This window comes from Oryctolagus cuniculus, chromosome 13 (assembly GCF_964237555.1).
Source record: "Oryctolagus cuniculus chromosome 13, mOryCun1.1, whole genome shotgun sequence".
Lineage (NCBI taxonomy): Eukaryota > Metazoa > Chordata > Mammalia > Lagomorpha > Leporidae > Oryctolagus > Oryctolagus cuniculus.
Window position 1 is genome coordinate 105,175,035 of NC_091444.1, and position 27,390 is coordinate 105,202,424.

Below are 27,390 nucleotides of genomic sequence, written 5' to 3' on the forward strand. Positions count from 1 at the left end.
CTTTCAAATAAAAATAAATCTTTAAAAAAAATTTGACGAAAACTTACATAAGCACTTGCAGCATGCCAGGAACTGATCTAAACTCTTTCTAAATATGATGTCACTTCATCTTCTCTAAGATCATTCCCATGTCACAGAATACGAGGCACAAAGTCATGCGTGCACCCCAGGCAGCTGCTGACGCTAACTGTGGCCTCTGCAGCTTCTCGGATGTTAACAGACTCTAATGCTATTTAATTTCAGTACTGGCTATTCTATCGTGTTGTCTATTTATTAAACAAATTTAATTAATTTATTTATAAGTCAAAGTGATAGAGAGAGATCTTCATCTACTGGGTCTCTCCCCAAATGGCCCCAACAGCTGGGGCTGGTCCAGGCTGAAATTAGGGGCCTGGAACTCCATCCTGGTCTCCCACATGGATGGCAGGGGCCCAGCCCAGGTCCTTGGGCCATCTTCTGCTGCCTCCCCAGGCGCACTAACAGGGAGCAGGATCAGAAGCATGGAGCAGCCGGGACTTGAACTGGTGCCCTGATATGGGATGCCAGATCCCCAAGTGGTGGTTTAACCAGCTGCACTACAATATTGCTGATTTTAATTTCCATTCAGGCACCGCCGCGGCTCACTAGGCTAATCCTCTGCCTTGCGGCGCCGGCACACCGGGTTCTAGTCCCGGTCGGGGCGCCGGATTCTGTCCCAGTTGCCCCTTTTCCAGGCCAGCTCTCTGCTGTGGCCTGGCAGGGCAGTGGAGGATGGCCCAAGTACTTGGGCCCTGCACCCCATGGGAGACCAGGATAAGTACCTGGCTCCTGCCATCGGATCAGCGTGGTGCACCACGGCAGCCATTGGAGGATGAACCAACGACAAAGGAAGACCTTTCTCTCTGTCTCTCTCTCTCACTGTCCACTCTGCCTGTCAAAAATAAATAAATAAATAAATAAAAAAATTTCCATTCAAACAACTTAGAGCAAAATCATTGTTTTAAAAGAGAAAAAAATGACAAAATAATGCTGTCTTAATTAGTGCTGCTTCCACAGAGCTCCCAAATCTGGGCCAGCAGCTCAAACACGCAAGTGGTTGTGAGAATTTGGAAATTCTCCTTGACCTGGGACGAACAGTGGGTTGCAGAGATTCTGCAATACAAAGCAACAAGCAACGGCCCAGAGAGATGATTTTTTTTTCTTAAAGATAAGAACAAAAGTGTCAAACTTTGTCATAAGCACGGCTCCAGAAAAGGAAATGAATCGGTCCATCGGGAATATGAAAAATGCAACTTTGACAGCATTTCTGCCGTGTGTTTTGCCAACATCGGGAAGACCGTGGCTATGATTTAAAGACAGAGTGCACCCGTCTTCCCTGTGAGATTCGCTTCAATCACACCGAGTTAGGCACCACGATGATGGACAGCAGTGACAGGCCAGCTGAGTTCATGCAGAATTTCTCATCTCTACTATGCTATCCGTCTTCTGCACGGTAATAAGCAGCAATTATTACAGACGGCTGAATACATCTTTGGAGAAGACGTATTCACATAACTCACGTGTAGATTTAAAAGACACCAATGTAGAGCGTGAAGAATTTGTTCAGAATTGCATTTTTTTTCTTTTTTTTTTTTTTTTTTGACAGGCAGAGTTAGACAGTGAGAGAGAGAGACAGAGAGAAAGGTCTTCCTTCCGTTGGTTCACCCCACAAATGGCCACTATGGCTGGAGCTATGCCGGTCCGAAGCCAGGAGCCAGGTGCTTCCTCTGGGTCTCCCATGCAGGTGCAGGGCCCAAGCACTTGGGCATCCTCCACTGCACTCCCGGGCCACAGCAGAGAGCTGGACTGGAAGAGGAGCAACCCGGACAGAATCCGGCACCCCAACCGGGACTAGAACCCAGGGTGCCAGTGCTGCAGTCAGAGGATTAGCCTAGTGAGCCGCAGCGCCGGCCCAGAATTGCTTTTGTTTCTCTACTAGTGGGAAAAAATTATTTTGCTCAAACATGTTCAGTCCTCCCACCCAAGAAGGTTCCATGGGATGCACTTTTTGACTCAGCTAAACAAAACTCAGATTCACCCAAGATTCCCAGAGGAGCATTTCAGGGGAATGGGAATGGTGTTGGGGGTAGCAAGTTAAGACACCACCTGTGATGCCAGAATCCCATATGGGTGCTGGTTCGAGTTCCAGCTGCTCCACTTCCCATCCAGCTCCCTGCAAATGAGCCTGGGAAAGCACTGGAAGATGGCCCAAGTCCTTGGGCCCCTGCACCAGCACGGGAGACCTGGAAGAAGCTCCTGGCTCCTAGCTTCGGATCGACTTAGCTCCAGTTGTTGTGGCCAATTAGGGAGTGAACCAGAGGATGGAAGACCTCTCTCTCTGTCTCTCTTTTTCTCTCTGTAGTTCCACTTTTTAAAATAAAAGATAAAAAAGATTATTTATTGGAAAGGCAGAGGAGAGTGGGGAACACAGACAGCTGGTTCGCTGCAGTAGACCAGGATGAAGCCAGGAGCCAGGAACTCCATCCAGTCTCCCACGGGAATGACAGAGACCCTGGGATATGGGCCATTATCTGCTGCCCGTCAGGTGCATCAGCAGGGAGCTGGGTCAGAAGCAGAGCAGCAGGGGCAGGGACTCAAACCCGCAGTAGCCACAACTCTGGCACCCACTTTGTTGTTGTTGTTGTTGTTGAATATTTATTTACTTATTTGAAAGTCAGTTACAGAGAAAAGGGGGACACAGAGGGATTTTATATCCACTGGCTCACTTCCTAAATGGCTGAAATGGTCAGGACTGGGGTCAGGCTAAAGCCAGGAACAAGGAGCTTCTTCCAGGTCTCCCATGTGGGTGCAGGGGCCCAAGCACTTGGGCCATCTTCTGCTGCTTTCCCAGGCCATCAGCAGGAAGTGGCGCAGCCAACACACACACCAGGACTCTGATATGGGATGCAGATGTCCCAGGCTGCAGCTTATGCAGCTGTGCCACAACATCAGCTCCTCCTTCTATGTTTCAAGTCACCCTGTGGGCACCCACGTGGCCTCTACTTCCACAAGGATTTGATTACTCCTGGTTTTATGCTGGCGGCAAGGCCGGGCGAGTCAGGATGCACATTTTATACATTCGTGAACGCTCCAGCATCTGCCTGTTACTATGAGGTGCTACTGGCTCTGTTATGTCTTCAGGTCTGATTCTTCCCAGCTTTTGGCATTCTCTCCTGGGGCTCGGCAGGGTTCCCCCCTCTGCCCAGGACAGGCAGCCACTGTCCCATGGATGCACCCAGCCAAAGCTGGCCGGGCTCTGTCTGCACACAGGCAGCACTTGAGTGTCTACCCTTGCTCTCTGCCCACCGCCCGCCCCGGGCCAGGCCTGCCACTCCCAGCACTGTGCTCGGGCCCATGCCAGAGGGGAAGGGGGCATGTGATGCCCCAGCAGCCTCCTCCCTGTGCCCTGCTGCAGGAGGGACCGGGGACGCCCTTCCTTCCTCCCTGCCTGCTGAAGACGGGCTCCCAAGAGAGCTATCGTGCAGGAGAACCCCAGAAGCAGCACTGGGCAGTTCCCCCTGTTCAAAGGCCCAGGACAGGGGGTCCTGACTTTGTGAGCCTGAAGGGGACAGGGGACAGGGTTTGGGACCCAGCTGTGGGCCAGGTGCTCTGAGCCGTCACGTGGTAGCTTATGGCCTGCCAGGGAGGAGCTTCTACAAAGTGCTGGTGAGGGAGGTCTGTCTGAATTTTTTATTTCTACTTTAGTTGAAAGGCAGAGAGAGAGAGAGAGAGAGAGAAAGAATCTTCCCTCTGCTGGTTCATTCTGCAAACAGCTGCAATGGCCAGGGCTGGGCCAGACTGAAGCCAGGAGCCAGGAGCCCCATCCAGGTGTCCCAGGTGGGTGGCAGGGGCCCAGCACTGCAGCCGTCACTGCCACCTCCCAGGAAGCCGGGCCAGAAGCAGAGCTGGGACTGAGCCCCAGGCCCTCTGGTGCAGGGTGCAGGAGCCCCAGGAGCTGCTGCTCTGGGAAGTCCAGGTGCACAGCGGGCAATCGACAACCAGGGACACTCGTCCCCACAGCAGCCAGGGACCTACAGGAAGGGCTGGCCGGGGGTGCTGGCACCCAGGACCTGAACAGCCGGCGCTGAGGCTGACCCAGCGGACCTTCCAGTCTGCCCTAACAACACCCAAGGATTCTCACTGCCCCTTCGCCTTTCATGGCAGTGAGGCGACATCGCGCGTGGTGACTTCCCCCTCCCTACTTCTCCCTGAAGGTTCAGGGCCGCCTTTTCATAGCAGCTTCTGGCGTCAGCCGCAGGAGCACCACAAAGAACAGAACTCAGAGGGAGCCGAGGCAGGCGGGAACCCGCGAGGGTGGCACTGGGAGAGGCGGGCGGGGCTGGACTTCAGTGACAAAGTGTCCCTGCTCCTTCCAGTCCCCAGGTCTCCCCCAGCCCATCAGCTGCCTCCAGTCACCCTATGTCACCTTTCTCCTCACTTCTTTCCTGGACAGGAGTCTGCTCTAACTGCCTACAGTCAACCTTCCTAAATGCAACGCACACAGTAGGTCTGACACCCAGTAGGTCCCCTGTCTGCTCTGTGAGCCGAAGATTCATCGGCAATGTCAGTGTGTTGGGTTGATTCTGTGATGATAGGCATCGGACAAGGGGAGCACCTGCCTGAGCGGGAGAGCCAGACTCACCTCCAGGCACCTGTGCCCTGGCTGGGCTGCATCTCCCGAGCAGCCCTCAGCTCGTCCAGAAACACTGTGCTACACGGCCAATGGGACAATAGTGGATCCTGTCCCTTTCCTGCTGCCTGGTATAATCCACCCTGCACGGCGTGGGCAACACTGAAGCAAGGCAGACTGGGCCGCTCTTCCAACCCTTCAGCACACTGCAGGGACTGCTGGTCTACAGGCCTGTGGCGGATTCACTGAGCCGCTACACTGTTTCACATACCCCAATGCGTGTGATACAAGGCGAGATGTGGCCTTAGGTGCCCAGGGCTTCAATGCACTGCAGCCTGCTCCCAGGCTTGGAGAACTTGGCTTTGGCTGATACACAACAGACAATGGATGTCCAAAGGGGCACATGCGGAGTGTGCCAGATACCAGGGAGAAAAACAAAACAGGGCGTGGGGAACGGCGAGCCCCAGGATGGCGGGGCGGGGTGGGGCGGGGTGGCTATCTCATCCCCAGGCGTGGGACTTCCTGCTGTTCTCAGGCCTTGTGGACACCTGGGGGACGAAGGATCCGAGGCCTGAGAACAGCAGGTTTTCTGGAGACACGAGAGTATCTGATACGGGCAGGAACCGCACGGAGCTGCTGAGTTCAGAGGAAAACGAGTACTCAGGGAGATGAAATTCCACAGCAGCGGTTCGACGCCTTCATCCTCCCAACGGGGCTAGGAGGCCAGCGAGGGAGCATGAGGAGGTGAGGCCCCTCCCTAGGGCTGCCGGGCTAGGAGCTGGCTAGCCAGGGCCACGAGTGACATGAGCAGACCACAGGAAGCAAATGCAGTGACCCAGGAGACAGAGGTGGGGTGGGGGGTGGGTCGCCCCTGCGTCCACAGGGGATCAGCTCCAGGTGCCCCTGCCAGGGGTCCCAAGACCCCTGGAGGCCCAAGTCCCTTATACAAAATGGCACAGTATTTGCATAGAACCCTATGTGTGTCATCTTGCATGTTGAATTCATCTCCAGACTACAGGGTCCACCATGACACAAATGCTTTGTGAACGGCAGTGTTCAGGGAGTGAGGACGGGAGACATTGTGGACAGAACCCACCTCCTCCTGCCGGTTGCTTGCACCCTTGGACGTGGAACCTGAGATGAGGGAGGGCCCAGTGTACCCTGAAAGCAGATTTCCCTGGCAGAGCTGAGATGAGAGGGGATGGCAGGAGAGAGGCAATGGGAGAGGCGGGGCTCTGGGGTGAACAAAGGCAGGACTGGGTGCCAGGCGCGGAGCGGAGGGACAGTGGGAGAGGCAGGCTGTGGTGGGGAGGCAGAAGTCTGTTACGAGTTCATGTTTGGCCCTGTTAAGGTTGATATGTCCAGGAGAAGGCCCACTGGGCTGGACCTCGGGGTGGAGCCGGAGGCCAGGTGGGGACGTCCTGGGAGAGCCGCTGACTGCTGGCGCCAGGGCCCCATCAGCTCTCCTGCAGCATCAGTGCGGACAGCAAGGGGGTCGGGAGAAGTCAATATGTTTTTAAAAGATTTTATTTATTTATTTGAGAGGTAGAGTTACAAGAAGGGGGAGAGGGGGAGGGAGGGAGGGAGGGAGGGAGATGTGGGGGAGGGAGAGAGGAAGAGAGACAGGTCTTCCATCCTCTGGTTCACTCCCTAAATGGTCCTAATAGCTGGAGCTGAGCTGAGCCGATCTGAAGCCAGGAGCTGGGAGATTTTTCCAGGTCTCCCATGTGGGCACAGGGGCCCAAGGACTTGGGCCATCTTCTACTGCTTTCCCAGGCCGTAGCAGAGAGCTGGATCAGAAGAGGAGCAGCCAGAACTCAAACTGGCACCCATATGGGATGCCGGCACTGCAGGCAGAGGCTCAGCCATTATGCCACAGCGCCCAGGCCCAGAAACCAATATTCACATGAGAAAATGAGAAGGAACCAACAAAGGAGAAAGCAGAGGAGCAGCCAGCAGAGCAGTTGGGAAAGGGGGGAGAGAGCGAGAGGCAAGAGAAGCACGTGCCTTCAGGTGGGAGGTGGCCCAGTGTGCAGTGCTGCAGGTCAGGTTCAAGGAGCACTGGTGAACACGGGGGAGGTCCCCAGGCCTGCGCCAGGGCAGCTCCTGTGCAGACAGAACTGGAGGGGACCTGGGGACATGCAGGGGACAGCCCTCAGCGGGCCCTTTATCCTAGTGGGGCAGGAGCTGAAGCTGAAACACTGGGCACCCCAGCCTCAAAACAGCCCCAAAGGAGCGCTGAAGACTGACACGCCAGTCAGATGAGACACGACTCCCATGCGTCAGCAGTCACAGGAATATTTTTAGAAGATTCAGATTACATTTTTTTCTGGCCAGACATTTTTGTGGGATTGTTAGGATCTTTATGGAAAATCATGACAAACATAAGCATCGCACAGGCTCTCTGGTTGAGAGTTCTGCAGACACAGACAATGTTAGGACCCCAGGGATCTGCCCTGCCCCGCAGCTGGTGCTGTTTTGGTGCAGCCTCAGCGCAGCTCTAACGGCCCCAGGCAAGCCCACTCATGTTCATAGGGCGTGTTTGGTCCATAAGACATTTGAGATGTCCGTTACATCTGTGATCTCTTATTTTTTTTCAAAGATTTATTTTATTTATTTGAAAGGCAGAGTTACAGAGACAGAGGGAGAGACAGAGAGAGGTCTTCCATCTGCTGGTTCACTCCCCAGATGGCTGCAACAGCCAGAGCTGAGCAAGACATACGCCTGGAGCTTCTTCCAGATCTCCCAAGCACTTGGGCCATCTTCTGCTGCCCTCCCAGGCACATCAGCAGGGAGCTGGATTGCAAGTGGTGCAGCCAGGACTCGAACCGGTGCCCATATGAGATGCCAGCATTGCAAATGGTGGCTTTAACCCATTACGCCCCAGCGCCGGCCCCACGTCTGTGATCTTTGTGGTAGGCTCGGCCAAAGTCAAAAGTATCAATTTCTATCAGTGACTTCCTACTGATCATATCCACTCTCCATGTTCCCAAGAAAAACTAAAGATTTCCAGTGTCCACAGCCAGACACAAAGAGATGGGATTCAGGACACAAAGGTAAAAATATCACACTGGAGGTTTCGTGTTCCGCTGTGTTCTTTCTCTCTGCTGGAGACTTAGTGAGGCTGGCAAATAGAATAGATAAAGGTGTCTAAATTCAGAAAAAAATGTATGTGTGTGTGTGTATTTCTCTAGGAGGGGTTCTTAGAACGTTCTCTGGAATGTGCATTATGACGAAACTGTGCCTAGATTTCCAATGGTTTTGCACCAAAATAAATATCTTTCAATCCCACTTCCCAGGCATGCTGGAAGAAGCAGGGAGCGATGTTAATATTACAGATGACTCTGCCGCACGCGTCCTTTAAATAGCAGTTAGTATGACGATGTAGCTAAAGTCGCTGACTGTAAATGAACTGACTGAGGGACTTGGAAATGTACGTGCAATCAAGGGGACACACCAGCACACTAAAAGTGTAAAGACCCGTGGGTGACTTCACAAAAACAGCCCAGCTATCTCCAAAACGGCACACTTTCCTGGCCACCTCCAGGAGTCCGTGGAAAACGGGGACCAAAAATGAGGCTCGTTTTCCACATTTTTGGAGACCCCTCGTGCTGTACACTCGCTCTATTCTGTCTGCGGGAAAGCAGGGTCGATTCGCTGTGAACCCTTCTGTATCTATGATCACAAAGTAGGTACGTGGAAGCCCGTGGCAGGAAATCTCCCCCCAGGATCGCGTCCATCTGAACGGCAAAACTCGGACCGATGGGCAGGTGCCTGCTTTGTCAGCAAAGAGAGTGGGGTATTTCAACACTAGGGCCGGGGCACCAGCCTTCCTCACCATGCACTGTGTATCCAGCGGCTGCTACTGCTTCCAGTTATGTGGCTATCGCTTTTTTTTTTTTTTTTTTTTTGGCAGGCAGAGTGGACAGTGAGAGAGAGAGACAGAGAGAAAGGTCTTCCTTTGCCGTTGGTTCACCCTCCAAAGGCTGCCGCGGCTGGCGCACCGCGCTGATCTGATAGCAGGAGCCAGGTGCTTCTCCTGGTCTCCCATGGGGTGCAGGGCCCAAGCACTTGGGCCATCCTCCACTGCACTCCCTGGCCACAGCAGAGAGCTGGCTTGGAAGAGGGGCAACCGGGACAGAATCTGGCACCCCGACCTGGACTAGAACCCGGTGTGCTGGCGCCGCAAGGAGAAGGATTAGCCTAGTGAGCTGCGGCGCCAACCTGGCTATCGCTTTTTAAAAAGTATTTATTTTACTTATCTGAAAGGCAGAGTCAGAGAGAGAGATCGCTCGATCGATCGATCTTCCATCTGCTGGTTCACTCCCCAAATGACAGCAATGGCTGGGACTGGGGCAAGCTGAAGCCAGGAGCCAGGAATTCCAGCCAGGTCTCCCACCTGGGTGCAGGGGCCCAAGGCCATGTTCTGCTGCTCTCCCAGGTGCATCAGCAGGGAGCTGGATTGGAAGTGGAGCAGCCGGGACTTGAACCAGCGCCCATAAGGGATGTGGTGTCGCAGGTGGTGGCTTCATTCACTGCACCACAATGCGAGTCCCTGATTATTTATGTTTGTAAACAAGTGGAGTGAATCAGAACAGGGAGTCCTGTGCCTGCCACAAGGACTCCACAAGTTCTCGAAGGAACTGTCAGAGACACAGATCTCTCAGGTATCTGGGGGAGAGTTACATTTTGCCAATCAAGAACGGAAGGCAGAGAAATGCGGTTTTCACCCTGAGAACAAAACATGGAGTCCCCCAGTCTCAGCTCCGGTGCCAAAGGTGCTGCTTTGCTGACCTCACCGACACGAGAGGCCCTCCCAGGGCTCATCTGAAAGTCCCAGAAACAAACAGCTCCCAATTCCCCCAGACAGCTCCAGCTCTCGGGGAAAGAGCCCGAGAATGACGATGGTCTCTAAGCACCACTCTCCTTTCAGCAGAGAGGAATGTACGCATTGATGGGACGCCGACATCCCTGCCAACCACCAGAGGCTCATGGGATCACCCGGGGCAACCAGGAATCCACCCACCTGGGCTCCAGGCGAGCCTGCCCGAGACAGGCAGGGTGCCCAGAGCCACACTGCATATGCACGTCTCCCAGAACAGCTCATGGGATAAATCGTACACACTCAAGATGAGAGTGTGGGGTCGGCACATGGTCCCGGGCTTCAGCTGCCCACCCTCCATGGTGGGGCGCCTGGGTTTCAGGCCGACCTCCCTGCTGATGTGTACCCTGGGAGGCAGCCAGTGATGGCACAAGTGCTGGGGCCCCTGCCACCCACGCGGGAGACCCAGATGGAGTTCCCGGCTCTTGGCTTCAGCCTGGCTCAGCCCTGGCTGTGGTGGGCATTGGGGGAGCCCACCAGCGGATGGAAGATCTCTGTGTCTGTTGTATTTGCCTTTCAAGTAAGTCAAAATAAACAAACATTTAGCATGTGCAATTCGGCAAGTTTTGATATATACCCATGAAACCATCACCAAAAATAAAATAATGAGTATCCACATCACCCCAAAATGCAATCTGGGGCCTTTTGTGATGTCCTCCCCCCACCACCGCCCACCCTCTGAGCAGCTCCGGACCTACTTACGGTCTCTATAAATCGGTTTGCACTTCCTAGATGTTCACACAAATCAAATCATACAGGCCGTACCATTCAGTCTGGCTTCTTTCAGTCAGCGTAACCATTGTGAGGTTCACCCACGATGGCTCGTACTGTGTCTGTGGCCTAACACTCTGAACGTCATCAGTATAGCAATACACTACTTGATGTAGGGCTGCGTGCAGAGGTGTGGCAGGTGCTTGGGCTGGGGAACAGCAGAGCTGTCGCTGGGAACCGACCCAACCTTGACAGGTGTAGGAGCAAGGAAAGAACTGCTGGGGCTGGCGCTGCGGCATAGCAGGCTAAGTCTCTACCTGCAGTGCCGGCATCCCACATGGGCGCCAGTTCTAGTCCCGTCTGCTCCTCTTCTGATCCAGCTCTCTGCTATGGCCTGGGAAAGCAGTAAAAGATGGCCCACATGCTTGGGCCCCTGCACCTGTGTGGGAGACCAGGAAGAAGCTCCTGGCTCCTGGCTTTAGATCTGCCCAGCTCCAGCCATTGCAACCATTTGGGGAGTGAACCAGCGGATGAAAGACTTCTCTGTTTTTCTGTCTCTCCCTCTCTTTGTGACTCTACTTCTCAAATAAATAAATAAAATCTCAAAACAAAAAGAGCTCTGCCCCTCTCAGCCTGGTGACGTGTAGGTCCTAGGGTTAAATGAGATGGTCTATGCGGAAGTCCAATATGCGTGTATGTCCTCCACTCTGGGCCACTGCCTTCTGTAACACCATTTATGAAGCTGCTGCAAGGTGCAGACGCCATGCCAGGAGCCCAAACGGCAGTGCCGGGCATGAGACCACGGCAGCCTCAATGCCGGCCTGGCAGAGCCAGGGCAGGCATCAGCAAGCGAGGCTGGTGGCAGGGCCTCTGCAGCCGTCAGGCACACATGGGACCGGCCAACGAGAAGGAAGGGACGCTCCAGAGGGGGCGGCCAGGGAGGCCTTCTCAGGACGACGTTTTAGCGAAGAGCGCCCCAGGAAGGGGACGAGAAGAGCATTTCAGGCCGAAGAAACCGAAGCCAGCAGCCATGAGACGGCCAACAGGAAGCTGGGCTGTAATGGAACTGCGGCAGGCCCAGCCCTGGAGCAGAGCCGTGGGGAAGGGGGCTGGGGGGAGAGCAGCTGGTGGGCGGGGAGGTGAAGCCTGCGGGGTGCTGAGTGGTGGAGCAGTGGGGAGTTGGAAGGACTGCTGGGGCCACAGGGAGCGGGAGAAGCAATTAGGAGGCTACTGCACCAGTCCCAGCAGGAGGCGACAGGGGGCGGGAGTGCGGGCAGTAGGAGGCAGTGAGGCTCTGGGTACAGCTGGTAGGCGAGCTGTGGACAGGTGAGCTGTCTTCCTGCAATGGTTCATGAGACACTAACACCAGCCCCGACCCAGGTGGCTCTTACAGGGACCCAGGCCCTATCCTGAGCCGTGCACACACGGAGAACTCCATCCTCCAACGACACAAGGAGGCAGGTTCTACTCTAACATTCGCTTCCTGATGAGCACCGCACGGCAGGGCGACCGTGGGCGGGCTGCCTTCTGAGGCTGGGCTGCCACCGCTGTGCTATTCGGCTTGTTGGGGCCATAAGCCTCTTCCTTAAACTTACCCTAGATCAGCCAAATTTCAGAGGCACGTGCCCACAGCCACTCATTAAAAACTGACGGTCTCAAACCAACATTTCAGAAATAGCCTCTCTATTTCTTGTTAACATGATAAAGCAATTGTGCTTTTCAACATCATTTGCTGATGTATTTAAGAGCGAGAGAGCAATTCTCTCTCTCCGTTCACTCCCCAAATGCCCACGAGGGCCAGGCCAAAGCTGAGAGCGGGGGGCTCCATGCAGGTCTCCCCTGTGGGAGGCAGGAACCCGACTGACAGCAGTTTCACTGGAGTGTGGGATGGCCGCAGCCCATATCAGAGTGTCTGGTTCTAGTCCTGGCTCTGCTTCCAATGCAGCTTCCTGCTAATGACCTGGGAGGCAGCAAGTCATGGCTCACATGCGTGGGCCTCTGCCACTCCCATGGGAGACCTGGATGGAGTCCCAGGCTCCTGGCTTCGGCCTGGCACAGCCCTGACCGTTCCAGGCATTTGGGAATGAACTAGAGGGTGGAAGAGCTTGCCCTATCTGTGTGTCTGTCTGTCTGTGTGTCTGTCTATCTATCATCTTGCCTGCTACCATCATCTACCTATGTATGTATGTATCTTTTTTATACACTGTCACTCTGCTTTTCAAACGAACAAAATCTTAGAAAAATTCCTGGGAGGGGCTGGTGTCGTGGCATGGTGGTAAAGCCACTGCCTGTACCACCACCAGCATCCCATACAGTTCAAGTCACGGCTGCTCCACTTCCAGTCCAGCTCCCTGCTAATGGCCTGGGAAAGCAGTGGAAGATGGCCGAAGTGCTTGGGGCCCCTGCACCCATGCGAGAGACCTGGTAGAAGCTCCTGGCTCCTGGCCTCAGCCTGTCTCTGTCTCCCTCTCCCTCTCTCCCCATAACTCTGCCTTTCAATCAAACAAATGTTTAAACAAGAAAAAAACCTTCCCGGGAAATGGGTCAGGATTTGAGGGGTGAGGGCTCGGGGGTGACAGAGATCTGCGCAGGGTCCCGGAGCCCCAGTGCCCGAGCGGGGTCAGAATGTGCCGCGTGTTTACAGCAGGCTGTGAGCCCAGCGGCAGCAGGTGCACCTGCTGTCTGCAGAGGAAGCTCTCGTGGGGGGGGCAGGGGGGGGCCCGCAGGGCTGCTGGCGGCCAGGGTTACCTCGGTCCTTCCTGCCATGGCGTCCAGGAAGGGGCGGGTTGCCCAGCAGTGCACCTGACGGCCCTCCCAACTACAGGAGGCACCACAGTCCTGCCGAGAGAGACCTGACGTCTCACAGAAGAGGCGTAACGTCCTCCAGAGACCCGGAACTATGCTGGCAGTCCTGCCCCCAGCACAGCTCCGGCCACTTATTTCCAGCGAGAGAAGCAGCTCAGGGGAGAACCTCCGGGTTTCTTTCATTCAAAACACGAGCAGCCAGGTCTGTCGCCTCCTTCCTAGGACCCGTCATCTCCGTAGCTGCGTGTGTCCACGTCTGTGTGCGTGTGCGTTCACCTGTGTGCTGCCATGCATGTAGTGTGTATGTTCGTATGTGTGTGTTCAACGTGTGGTCATGTGTGCACACACATACGTGTGTGTACATTCATGTGCATGTGTGTTTGCCCTGCATGCTCTGTGGGTGGGATGTCTGTGAAAGATGTCCCCTAGCAGATCAGGGGTTCAGGATCATGTCAGCACCCAGAGAAACAGAAGCAGCACTTACAACTGGGTAATCAATAGATTTTACAGTTTTCCTGGATCTTAAAATACCATCTCCCGTTTCTGATCCACACAGGCTACCACTAACAGCTTTATTCCCCACTTGTCACTTTATTAACAGAGCACTAGAGTCGGGTGGGCACTGGTGCAGGTAACACATCTGCCACACGGTGACATTCAGAGCCGGCGAGGGAAGCGGAGAGAGAAACCTGGAAGCTCTGCCCACAGCGTGGTCGATGAGATGACAGGGGCGATAGGAAAGCTCTGTTCATCCCACGGCTAAACAGAGATTCGTTTCACTCCATAAAAGGTGAAACTATTTCACCTCCGGGCACTCACTGTGGAAGATTCCTGGTGTGTGTTTTCATGACGCCCAGGAGCGCGCAGCGGGGTCACAGGGCCGCAGCCTCGCTCTGACCTGCGCAGTCTTCAGCCGGTGTGGCCTCCGGGGCTTGCCCATGGGAAGAGGATGAGCTTCCTCTTAGAGCCCTAACAGGGGCGGTAGAGTCAGGAGGTCACCAGGCAAACAAAACCTCCTCCTACCCAGCGCTGCGTGGTTGCAACGCCACGGACCAGTTATCACAAACACAGCCTCTCCGATGCCCGGATGCCCCCTCCTCCAGGGACACAGGAGGACTTGGGAATGCAGCCCTTAGGGACCCCGCCCGCCTTCCATCCTCTCTGTCTGATGTTTTTATTTTCATTCTTCCTCTCCCACACTGAGTCACTAGCATTGACGGCTATTTGGGTTTCTCAAACACACGTCTTAGGTTCTCACCTGCCCACCATACTTTCCACTCCTTCCTTTTTTAAAAATATATTTATTTTATTTACTTGAAAAAATTAGAGAGGGAGAAAGAGAGAGAAAGGGAGAGATATTCCATCTCCTGGTTCACTTCCCAAATAGCTACAACAGCTGGGGCTGGGCTGGGCCAAAGCCAGGAGCCAGGAGCTTCCTCTGGGTCTCCCATGTGGGTGCAGGTCTCCCATGTGGGCGGGGTCAGTGCTCCCTGGGGGACAGGCAAGGGCGGGACACAGGGGAGGGGCGTGCATGGTGGCATGCAGTCCTAGGGCAGGGTCAGCCACACAAGACTCAAGAAACGGTCTGAGGGAGACGCTGTGTGTGCACGCCTATTACAGAGGAGGGACGACCTGGAGGCAGGTGCAGGTGGATTGGGGGTCAGGGCGGGGCTCCCACCAGGAGAGGGGGAGGCAGAGCCAGGTGGGCAGGCTGAATACTCTGTGTTTAACACACATGCCTGCCACGTAGGAGTGTCCAAGTTCAACACTGGGCTTCAGCTCTGGCTGCTGACCCCAGCTGCGGCCAGGGGAGGCAGCACTCCCCACTCGAGCAGCTGGGTTCCTGCCACTTACACAGGTGACCTGGAAGTTTGCTCTCAGCTCCCAGCTTTGACCTTGGACCGGCCCCTGCCCACCTTGAGAGTTCTCTCTGTGCCTGTCTGTGCCTCTCAATGACATAATGAAAATAAAAAAAAAAAAAAGAAAAGAAACGCCCCCTGGTGGTGTCTCCTTGTAATGACACCTCAGTTGCATCCAGCGGATCCCCTAGGGCTGCCGCCATAGGCATGGGGGGGCAGTCAAGTCCCACCCCAAACCCATGGAATCCTAAACTCAGGAAGTCTGGCTGCAAATCTGCATTTGAACAAGTTCTGTGCTGACGTCTGAGAGCCAGTGTTCCAAATGGCAAATTCTAAAACAAACCAGAACCCAAGCAAGGCACAGGGTGGGTGTTGTTTTGGCGTGGGGCTGGCTGATGAGCTGGGGCCGTCCTCCACTGCTTTCCAGGCCACAGCAGGGAGCTGGATCAGAAGCAGAGCAGCCGGCACTGCGGGTGGCAGCTTTACCCGCTCTGCCACATCGCCGGCTCATTTCATATGTTTTTTAAAAAGAACTCACCATGGCATCATTAATTATGCCAGAAACTTCGAACATTTTTCATAAGCCCATGAAGGGTGAGAAAAATTCAGAGCTGGCAAAGCTCTGGGAGGTGGAGGAGGGTGTCTGGGAGCCAGTCACCACCTCCGACACTTCTGAAAAGGCAGAGTGGGCGGGGACGCGACAGGACCAGGCTCCAGAAACTCAACTCCGAAGCCTGGAAGCTGGGGCTCCTCTAGGAGGCGAAATCCAGCCCCCTGGGCTGCTCGGGCTGAGGCTGAGCAGGGGCCTGGGGGCCGGGTCTGCACCAGGGGGTTTAAGATCCCCCCGGTGATGCACGGGGCAGGGATGACCGGAAAGGCTGGGATAAAAACAACCGACGTGGAAAACCGGACAGATAGGATCGGAACCTCCCCAAGAAGACACAAGAAACATTTGTGACAAGGGCCTTAAACCGCAAAGGGAGAAGGGAGGGGAGAGGAGGAGGAGGGAGGGAGGGAAGGAGGAGGGAGAGGGAGGGGAGTAGGGGGGAGAGGGAGCGGGGAAGAAGGGGACCAGCGCGAGTCCCTGACTTCATTTGCTCAGGTGCAGAGGCCACAGCCGCAGGCTGGGGGCTCAGACGGCAGAAACCCACTCTCCCCAGATGCGAGCTCCGGGGGCCACAGGGTTGTGTGTCCCTGAGGCCCCCTCGCTCAGCTTCTGGGGGCTGCCTTCTCCCCTCGTCTCCACACAATGCCCACTCCGTCCCTACCCTCCTCTGCTCTTCCCGTGAGACCACACCCCCACTTCCTGGCAGACCCTGTCCCCAGGCACAGTCAGGTGCTCCTGGGAGGTGGGGTGCTGGGGACACAGGAGCCAGTCACCGAGAGCGTGGCTGACTCCCAGGAGACAGAGACCACAGCCTGCCGTGGGGTGCCCCAGGATGCACCCCACGAGGGCACCCTGGCTGGATGGTGCGTGCAGCAGGCGCCCTCTGAGTGTCCCCCATGGGACCTGGTGCCCAGACACAGGGTTGCACTGTATGTCTTCTATTTCACAGAACGTAACTCAAATGGGCGTGAAACGTGGGGCAGCTCCCACAGAGGAGTGACAGCAAAGACCTCGTTTAAACTCAGCAAGAAACCTCCTTCTAATCGGAACTTGTGCTTCGCTCCCTTTTTTAATGTGTATTTTAAAACAAAATTTTAAAAAGAGAGAGAGAGAGAGATCTTCCATCCACTGATGCACTCCCCAAGTGCCCCCAATAGCCAGGGCTAGCCCAGGCCAAAGCCAGGAGCCCTGAACTTCACCCAGGTCTCCCATGCGAGCGGCAGGGGCCCAAGCACTTGGGCCATCACCTGCTGCTTTCCAGGAGGTATTAGCATGAACAGCACTTTACGTGGGTTTTCATGGCAAAGCAAACAAGAGAATCTTGAACCACATCACCCCCATCCGGGCAACGCTTGCTCCTGTGTCACCTTCCGGTCCCACCAAACCACGGCCAAGCCCATGACACTCGCAGCCCCAGGCCTGCAGAGTGACCAGTGCTTGATGGCTGGCGTCACAAGGACATTGCCACCAAAACCTTGGGTTCTGCCATAGTGGGAGAGACCCCTCTCCTACACCACGCTGCCATTCAAGTCTTCAACCGCAACCTGCCCCTCACACATGCCCCTCCGGTTATCCACCTTGCCACAACAAGTCACCGGCAGGTGCCAGTCACCTGGGGGTCAGGTGGGTTATCACCTCAAGGCTGTCCATGTACCAAGCTATATCTGTAGAAACCTACAGATTCCGGCGCTGTGGCGTACCACCTAAAGCCGCCACCTGCAGTGCCGGCACCCCATATGGGCGCTGGTTCCAGTCCCGGTTGCTCCACTTCCGCTCCAGCTCCCTGCTCATGCAGCTGCGAAAGCCGCAGAAGATGGCTCAAGTGCTTGGGCCCCTGCTCCCATGTTGGAGACCTGGAAGAAGCTCCTGGCTCCTGGCTTCCACCTGGCCCAGCCCTGGCCTTTGAGGTCATTTGAGGAGTGAACCAGCAGATGGAAGTCCTGTCTCTCTCTCTCTTTTTCCCTCTCTCCGTGTAACTCTGACTTTCAAATAAATAAGTACATCTTTTAGAACAAAAATACTGCACCACTGGACTGAGGTTTTTATGTGGAGATTATAGCTATCTGAAAAAAAGGTCCTGAAAAACTATTACATGTAATTGCTTGTTATACAACGTGGCGTCCAGATCATTCGGATGTTAGAGTGCTCGGACGACACTGCTTGAAAATGTGTGTGTTTTTCTGATGGGCTGTATGAGCCTCTTCTTGAGTAATGGAATCCACTTAACTCACTGCGTTTCTCCTTTTGTCTTTTTTTTTTTTTTCTTTTTGGTCCTGGCTGCAATTATCCTTATCTTCATCTTCCTGGCACACATATCATACCCAATTCTTGTCTTCGTGGATCCTATGTAGTTTCGGGGAGTTGGACAAAGCCACGTCAAATCTGTTTTGGATGTGAAAAGACTTAAGTCAATAAACAGACAAAGCTTGCCTTGCTTTCTTCTGTGTTGTCTTTGAAACTCAAGGATGGGTTTGTTTTTGCAAAAATAATATTTTCCACATCAAAAGAAACTAAATATGTAGGTGCCTGGGTTAGGCTAAGGTTCCTTGGCAGAGACATACACCCAGAGAGAGAGAGAGAGAGAGAGAGAGAAGGGGATATTTCACGCCCTCCCTGGGAGACCAATGTTGTTGAAAGGGCTTTGGTAATTTAACTCATGTTTCCAGTTATGGAGCCCCCAGCTTTTATCTGCAGCACCCACAGGATCTATGCCAGTTTACGAAAAGATGAGCTATGATCCCGGTGTAGCAACACCTCGGCTGTCCAGGGAGAGGCAGGTACAGGAGCCACGCCACACCCGCCCCCCAATCTCCTCTCCGACTCTCTCCCTGCTGTGATGCCGCCTCCCGGGAAAACCTCACCCAAGCCTTCCATTCACCGAGTTGATCTCTCCCACCCACGTGCTGCCTGCAAAGCAGTCCTCAAAGGTTTGGGGAGAGGGCACAGACCCTCCCAGGTCCATGCACAACAAACCACTTCCTCCGTGCTTGCAAGATCCAGAGTCTCAAACAGGAACTTGGGCAGCCAGAGATTTCCAAAGACTTCTCACTTTGTTTACTGAAGTCAGTACAATGCACAGAGCCCGCACAGTCCTCTCACATTCTCCCTACGCGTGCATTAAGAGCCGAGGATGAGCTTGGAAAAATCCTCCCGTCTCAGTGCACCTCAGCCATGAGATCCTAGTTCATAAGGGACAAATGTGCGCTGATCACTTGTAGCACAACAGCGAGTTTCACTACACTGGAGAAGGATTTCTGGAAACACTGTTTCCAGTGTGCCATTCCCAGCCGCAAACCCACGTTCTGTTCAGAGAGAGATTCAGTCTCCAAGAACCTAAGGACACTCACTGCATCAAGGGCAAGGAAATCAAGGAGCAAGCTTTTTCCCTTGCTCAATACGGTCGAACTAAATAGAGGAGAATTCCTCCTAGCTTCCTTCTTCCCTGGCACCCTTTCTCTAGTGAATGCTCTCTATAGAACAATGTTTCTATAATGCTCTCTATAGAACAATGTTTCTATAATGTATAAAGCTCTCTATAGAACAATGTTTCTTTCTTCATTTATTTTCAATTCATCTAAATGGTGGGGGAGGGAGAGTGAGGGTGAGAGGGAAGGGGAGAGGGGAGGGGAGGGGAGGGGAGAACCTCTTCCATCTGTTGGTTCACTCCCCAAATGCCCATAGCAGCCAGGGCTGGGCCAGGCTGAAGTCAGGAGCCTGGAGCTCCATCTGGGTCTCCCACGTGGGTGGTCACGGACCCAGGTACTGGCTCCCAGGGTGCACATCGTCAGGAAGCAAGACTTGGACTGGGCCCTCTGAGACAGATGCAGGTGCCCCAACCAGCAAATCGACCACACCCAACGCCCAGCCCACGCTTCTGAGAGTGTGTGTGCATCTGTGTGTTCACCAGGGTACATCGGTTCATCAGCCCACAGGGAACCTTCAAAAAGTTCATGGAAAATATGTCGTAGGAGAAAACGATGCATAGATTTAAAAAATGTTTTCCAGGTAAATAAACGGATCTTTTACTTCCAGTGTCCATAACTGGAATTACTGAGAACATGCTCATTGCTCTCGGTGCACACAGAGCAGCAGGAGTACAGCACCAACAAATGCCATCAGTCAGACTTGTGCACAGTCGCGGCTCGGGCACAGAGAGCCAAAGCAACAGGGGGTTGGTATTATTACCAACCTTGCAGAATCACAGGGTTAAACGCTCACAACAAAGCAAGGCCACGCTGCCCAGTGAGGAAGCTGCAGCCATGTTTGCACCCCACGTGCCCTGGGACCCCAGCAAACGCGGCTGCAGACATCCCCTGGACCGGCACGTCGCCCTGTTCCCAGGCTCTGGAACCCACGCCTCTGATGTTCCGGTCAGTTCGCTCTGCGGCTGCAGCAGTGGAGCCGGGCAGGGGTGGAGGCAGAGGGGAGACCCCAGCCAGTCCCCGCAGCCACTGACCCAGGCCCACCCCAGCTGGGCTGCTGGTTCCGACGTTAGAGCAAAGACGCTGGCATTTGCTAGGCCTGTGTACCGACTGACCTGCTACGAAGCTCTCTCCCGCACTGTTTGTTTCAGTCACATCACCTTCCCATCGTCACCACCACTTAGGAAAACAAGAGCCGTACATGGTTTACTTCTATAGAACAATGTTTCTCTGCATTTGCTTAAAGTACATTATTTCTTGGGGCTAGCATTGTGGCATGATGGGTAAAGCCAGCACCTGTGACAACGGCATACCATGTGGGTGCCAGTTCCTGTCCTGCCTGCTCCACTTCTGATCCAGCTTCTTGTTAATGCACTGAGAAAAGCAGTGGGAGATGGCCCAAGTCCTTGGGCCCCTGCACCCACGGAGAAGACCCAGAGGAGGCTCCTGGCTCTTGGCTTCAGATCAGCACAGCTCTGGCTGTTGTGGCCATCTGGGGAGTGAACCAGCAAATGGAAGACCTCTCTCTCTTTCTCTCAGTAACTCTTTCAAATAAATAAATAAAGCTTTAAATAAACAACTAATTTCTTTGTACTATTCAAGGGATGCCTGTCCACGCTCAGTCTAACTGCAGACTTAAGAGTCGCCGCCCAGCTTCCTTCTCGACCTGCCCTTGGGAGACGGACGCCTGCTTAGTGCTTTGCCTCAGCCTGGCAGGTGCACGGGATGGCCAACTCAGGCCAGCTGCACCTGCTTTTCCTCAAATCCCCTCAGGGAGCGATAACCATCCAGGCTATCACCCTGGAATAAGCGGACAGCCGCCCAGCTGGGCAGTCATTCACGCCCACGGGAAAGCTCTCCTTAGGTCCTCCTGTGCCAGCTGCTGACTGCGGTTCACGCTAACACCCGCACATGGTGGAAAGTGTGGGAGACAGAGCTCGTGAGCTCCAGACACAAAGGAAAAGTAGGGAGGTGGCAGGACGGGTTGCTCTGATTGGTTTACATTGGGTGTGCATTTTGCATGGTACCCCCTAACAATGTACAGGTGTCTTTTAAAAATAAAGTAATTCAAGGAAAACAAAAAAGCAAACTCCTCCTATGCCACTGAAAACTATTTTGGTTTTTTAGTCCAGAAACAGTAACACCTCTGGCTGCTGAGTTGTGAGCAAGTCTTTTTTTTTTTTTTTTTTTTTTTTTAAGATTGATCGATTTACTTGAAAATCAAAGTTACAGAGAGAGAAGGAGAGACAGAGAGTTCTTCCATCTGCTGGTTCACTTCCCAAGGGACCACAGTGGCCAGGGCTGAGCCAGGAGCCACAGGCTTTATCCAGGTCTCCCACGTCGGTGCAGGGGCCCAAGGACTTGAGCCATCACCTACTGCCTTCCCAGGGCATTAGCAAGGAGCTGGATTGGAAGAGGAGCAGCTGAGGCACAAACCAGTGCCCATCCAGGATGCCAGTGTCCCAGGCGGCTTTACTGGCTTTGCCTTCCAGTGTTGTCCATTTGGGGGTGGGCATATGGTGCAGTGGGTCGAGTCCCGGCTGCACTTCCGGTTCCTGCTTTCTGTCAAGTTTCTGCACCCTGGAAGGATGCAGGTGATGTCTCTAGGGCACGTGGGTCCCTGCTGGTCCCGGGGGAGACCCGGATGGAGTTCCTGGCTCCTGGCTTGTCTCTGGCCCGGCACTGGCTGTTGCAGGCATTTGGGAAACAAGAGATGGAAGATCTCTCTCTGTCTGTCTCTCTCTTTCTCTCTGCCTTGCAAATAAAAAAACCAGGGAAGCTAATCAAATAACAACTATAAAATAAGATTTCACTTAAATAAACACATAGAGCGATCCATTAGGGACACGGGCCGCGCCACGAAGGCAGTGCCCGCTGTCAGCCACTGTGCTCCAGGGATTTTATTTCAATTTTCCGCTTCCTCTTCCCAGCCGCCCTCCCCTGAATCTCCGCTGGCATCATGGAGGGCAGAGTAAAGGAGCAGTGGCTTCAATTCCCACAGAAGAATTTCGGCTGCGGGTGGGCATCTGGTGCACGGGATACGACGCTCATGAGCATGCCCACGTGCCCTATCGGTGCCTGGCTTGAGCCCTGCTGCGATCCAGCTCCCTGCTAGTGCAGACCCTGGAAGCCAAGACCCTGGGCACCTGCCATCCGTGTGGGAGACCTGGAGTTCTGGGTTCCTGGCTTTGGCTGGCCCACTTTTGGGGTGAACCAGCAGGTAGGCCATCTCTCTCTGTCTTTGTCACAAATGAGAGAGTTCACCGAATCGCGGCCGTGCGGGTCAGGGCGCTCGGTGTGTTTCTTTCCGCACCTGCTGTCCTTCACATCTCCAGAGCGGCCTGGCGGCTCTCAGCCTTCAGAAGGGCTGAATTGGGTCAGCCCAGTGAGCTCCTCCCTGAAGCCCACACCTGGCTCCCTGTACAGTCCTGTGCCCAGGACTGGGCTCCGGGAAGGCCTGCCGACACCGAAACCCAAGATGCTCAGATACTCACATCTCTGATCTGACATCACCCACGCGTCCCCCAGACCACTAACAATGCCCGATACGGAACACACGTGTGTAAGCAACTCTTACACGGAACACACACATGTAAACAACTCCTACACAGTATAGAAATGCACCTTCAACACAGACACAAGTGGCCTTAGTGACACAGCACACGCCAGCAATGGCCGAACATTTCCCCTCCACGGCCGGCTGACCCCAAGGACACAGATGGTGACTACGTGGCACCAGGGACACCTGCTAATGCCCGTACACTGTGCCTTATTTATCTTGTCTGCTTCCGTGTCTTCCAGCAGCCTCTGCCCGACGCACCTGCTCAGCCCCGCTGTGTCCTGTCCATCCTCAAAACATGCCAAGGCAACAGAAACGGGGAAAACTCTGAACTGGGTAGTTCCGGCCCCAAGCCGCATGGAGACTCCGTGACTCACAGCCTCCCCCTCATTTGTCAGCCTCATTGGCCAGATTTCTCCACCTGGGCCAGGTGTGGCCAGGACGCCCTGAGGCCAGCCTCATTTTCTTTTCTTTTTAAAGATTTATTTTCAAGGCAGAGGGAGCCACACACATGCACAGATATCTTCTATCTGCTGGTTCCCTCCCCAAATGGCGGCAAGGTTAGCTGCTGGACCAGGCTGAAGCCAGGAGCCTAAAACTCCATCTGGGTCACCCACAGAGGTGCAGGGGCCCAAGCACTTGGGCCATCTTCCACCCCTTTCCCAGGCCATAGCAGAGAGCTGGATGGGAAGTGGTGCAGCCGGGACTCGAACCGACGCCCATACGGGATGCTGGCAGCACAGGTGGTGGCTTACTCGATAAGCCACAGCGCTGGCCTCCAGCCTCACTGGCTGGAACCTCGACTCTCCTCGCTTGGGCACAGTTCTCATCTGTCTCCTCTCAGAGCTCCCTTCGTGTCGACCCAGGAGTTATGAAAATCTCAGGCCAAGCAGGTTCTCATGGACACACCGCTGGGAGACCCTGGTCCACCTGCTGAACCTGTGCTCCCCAGGGCCTTCTCCCTGAGCGAGAGCCCCAGGAACCCAGAGCGGCTCCCTGGGCAAGACTGCCGCCAGTGCCTGCAGCCTCCAAGCACCCACCAGCCGGGGGGGATTCCTGCCTTGCACACAAAGGCTCCGTACCCAAGAGGCTTGGCCCCAGGCCTGGGGGAGGCAGCTTGTCTTACCTTCCTGTATTTCACAAGGCCAAGGCTCTCTCTGCGGAGACCTGGACATCCCTAGAATCCAGCCCCAGAACTGGCTCCAGCCTGGACAGCAAGCCGGGTCAAGGCAGCCCGCCTGGGGGCATGTGTGGACGCCACCGTGCGTGTTCTGTGCCTTCTAACAGGAACGTGAACCCCCGGGTCTTATTCTGCCAACTAACCAACTCGGTGTGGTCAAACGGGCCTCTTGCTGCCATTTGTAAAGCGAGGACTTTGCGATTAGCCTGAGATCCGCTGTACAGAATCTCACATGAAGATTAACACCTAGGGGCAGGTGTGTGGTGCAGCGACCGTGCCGCCACTGGGTCACCCACATCGCATAGGCATACTCCTCTGCCTCTGATCCAGCTTCCTGCCGACGCACGCCCTGGGAGGCAGCAGGTGAGGGCTCCGGTACCTCGGCACTCCTGCCACCTGGACAGAAGACCTGGATGGAGTTCCTGGCTCCTCATTTTTGTCCTGGCCCATTCTCTGGCCCCAGGTAGGGGGGGAGCAGGTGAACCAGCAGGTGGATGATCATTGTCTCTCAAATAAAATAAAACAACTTTTTTTTTTTTTTTTTGACAGGCAGAGTGGACAGTGAGAGAGAGAGACAGAGAGAGAAAGGTCTTCCTTTGCCGTTGGTTCACCCTCCAATGGCCGCCGCTGCAGCCGGCACACCACGCTGATCCGATGGCAGGAGCCAGGATCCAGGTGCTTTTCCTGGTCTCCCATGGGGTGCAGGGCCCAAGCACCTGGGCCATCCTCCACTGCACTCCCTGGCCATAGCAGAGAGCTGGCCTGGAAGAGGGGCAACCGGGACAGAATCCGGCGCCCCAACCGGGACTAGAACCCGGTGTGCCGGCGCCGCAAGGTGGAGGATTAGCCTATTGAGCCACGGCGCCGGCTTAAAACAACCTTTTTATAAAAGTTCACATCAGGGTAAGCTGCCGCCTGTGACACCAGCATCCCATATGGGCGCTGGTTCGAGTCCCGGCTGCTCCACTTCTGCTCCAGCTCTCTGCTAATGGCCTGGGAAAGCAGAGGAAGATGGCCCTGCACCCTTGTGGGAGATCTGTAAGAAGATCCTGGCTCCTGGCTGTGGCCTGCCTCAGTCCCAGCTGTTCAGCCATTTGGGGAGTGAAATAGTGAATGGAAGACACTCTCTCTGTCTCTCTCTCTGTCTCTCTCTCTCTCTGCCTTTCAAATTAATAATCTCTTTTCAAAAGTCAGCATCGACAATGCACACGACAGCAGGACTTTCCCCTGGACAGCTGGGGCAATGTCAGACATGCCGAGCTCTGACGTCACCTGCAACCGAGAAACCGAATGCGGGACGTCCTGACACCTGCTGTGGCCCGCTCTTTCCCAGCAGAGCACTGGCTGGGATTTCCAGGGGGATTCGGCTGTGGTGCACACCAGACACACTGACAGCTCGTGTGGGGGCCCTTTCTCGTTCCCCCTTTCCTACAAACAAGAGACACCCCCCAGAGGGGTCCCTGGAAGGGACAAAGGAGATGGCACCACCAGCACAGCTGGCAGAGGCCCCAAGCCAAGACGCAAAGTAAGACAGAAAGTGGGTTCCCCATAGAAACCAGGGGATGTGGAGAGGCCGGCAGAACGACGCCCTCTGCTGGCTGGGAGGCCACGCTCGGCCCATCCCTCCAGGCCCTGGGGAGGGCTGCTCCCTGCCTGCCCCTGGCTCACTGATGGTCCTGGAGCCCTTCACGCCCCCCCCCCCCCCAGCCACAGAGGTGGAGGGCGTGGCTGTGCCCCCACGTCCCAGGGCAGGGCCCCCTGACAGGCCCGGCTTTGGGAGCTGGCGGGGAGGTGACGGGAGGCTCCCGAGACGGTCTGTGCCTTGGTACTCCCCGCATGCAGGCCCTGGCCCGTTCTGGCCACTCCTGCAAAAGCCCCGAGGCTGGCACGGACAGAGAGGTCTGTGCAGCACACACTCTGGAGGCCCCTGCACGCTCAGCACCTGCTCGGCTCTGGCAGGGGTCTCGTGGCAGGCAGCACCACCGTGGCGGGAACGTGCGCGGGAGTGGGGCACAGAGAATGCACGTGAGAGATCTGGGCGGTGCCCGGCTTCCTCCCACAACTCCTTCTCTCAGGCGCTGATCCAGGCCAGGAGACCTGCGCTAATGCCTCCTGAGCATGGTGCTATTGACCTCACCACCTCCCCCACGACCTCATCACTTCCACAATGACCTCACCACCTCCCTCATGACCTCACCACCTCCCCACGACCTCCCCACCTCCCCCACGACCTCGACATCTCCCCCACAATCTCACCACTTCCTAAATGACCTCACCACCTCCCATATGACCTCATCACCTCCCTCACAACCTCATCACCTCCCCCACAACTTCATCACTTCTACAATGATCTCACCACCTCCCATATGACCTCACCACCTCCCATATGACCTCATCACCTCCCTCACAATCTCATCACCTCCCCTACAACCTCATCACCTCCCCCTGATCTTACCACCTCCCCCACAACCTCACCACCTCCCATATGACCTCATCATCTCCCCCATCACCTCACCCTGACCTCATCACCTCCCCCACGACCTCATCACCTCCCCAATGACCTCACCACCTCCCATATGACCTCATCACCTCCCATATGACCTCATCACCTCCCCCACGACCTCATCACCTCCCCCTGACCTCACCACCTCCCATATGACCTCATCACCTCCCCCACAACCTCACCACCTCCCATATGACCTCATCATCTCCCCCTGACCTCATCACCTCCCCCACAACCTCGCCACCTCCCACAAGGCCTCACCTCTTGATGCCCCCTCACCTCAACACCACAGCAGCCAGGACCACGGTGCCAGCACGTGACCCCTGAGGACGCACCACAGCCAACCACAGCAGCCAGGACCACAGGCAGGGGCCTTGGGGCTCCTGGCTCACGCTGCTGACCACAGCCAACCCCGCACACAGCCCCGCCCCAAACCCGGCTTGCGCTGAGTGCAATCCCCGATCCCTGACAGCAGACCCGGGCGTTTGGTTGAAGCGAGCACTGAGAAGCCAGGGGTGTGGGCTCACAGGCACGCACCCTCACCCCAGACGCCGCCCTCAGCACTCACCCAGCGACCGCTCCTTGGTCTGGTTGGTCGACCTCACCACCGGGAGGCTGGCGCGTGTCCGGCTGCCTCGCGAGAACGGGCTCGGGGTGTCGCCCTCCGACATGGCTTCCAAGGAATCAGCAGACGCCTCCGACAGGTGCTCCACAGGGTCCGAGCTGGGGGGCTGGGGGCTGTGACACAGCTTGGGGCTTCTTGTCTGTTTTAGAGAAAGAGGGGAGGGAGGTGGTTAGCCATGACACCAAAAAATATTGCCAACACCACCCAGGCCTCCCGGTGCAGAGACACAGCGGAGTGTGCAGGCGGGTCACCCAGGAGAGGGAGCAGATCCAAACAGCGCCAGAACACCTGGTTCCCGAACATTCCGTGGGGATTTCCACCACGGACGCCCACCCCCACACATGCTGCCTCCAACAGGGAGCTGAGGACCGGCCACCGCACAGGAAAAGATGGATGCCAAATCGGTCCTTTGCCACAGGGCCCGGTTGCTATGGTAACCGGGGGATGCCCGGTGGGGACAAGGCGCCCAGAGCAGGGCTATGTGGACGCAGCCAGGCTTTCTCCAGCAGGGGGACAGCTCCCCAGATCGGGAAACTCGGACAGAAAGCATGAAGGGGCTGTCGCTGACCCTCGTGGGTCACAGGGAGCG

The 27,390-nt window shown here is 55.4% G+C and overlaps 1 protein-coding gene across 20 annotated transcripts in view; it reads right to left on the minus strand.

Moving 5' to 3' along the window:
* The window catches only part of KIAA1217 (KIAA1217 ortholog), a 659,855-nt gene that overhangs the window by 103,602 nt on the left and 528,863 nt on the right, over nucleotides 1-27,390 (minus strand). For all 20 annotated transcript variants that reach the window (XM_070056129.1, XM_070056127.1, XM_070056128.1 and 17 more), the window contains one exon: nucleotides 26,745-26,940. In XM_070056129.1, the coding sequence (XP_069912230.1) occupies nucleotides 26,745-26,940 (196 nt within the window). The remainder of the gene's footprint in view (nucleotides 1-26,744; nucleotides 26,941-27,390) is intronic.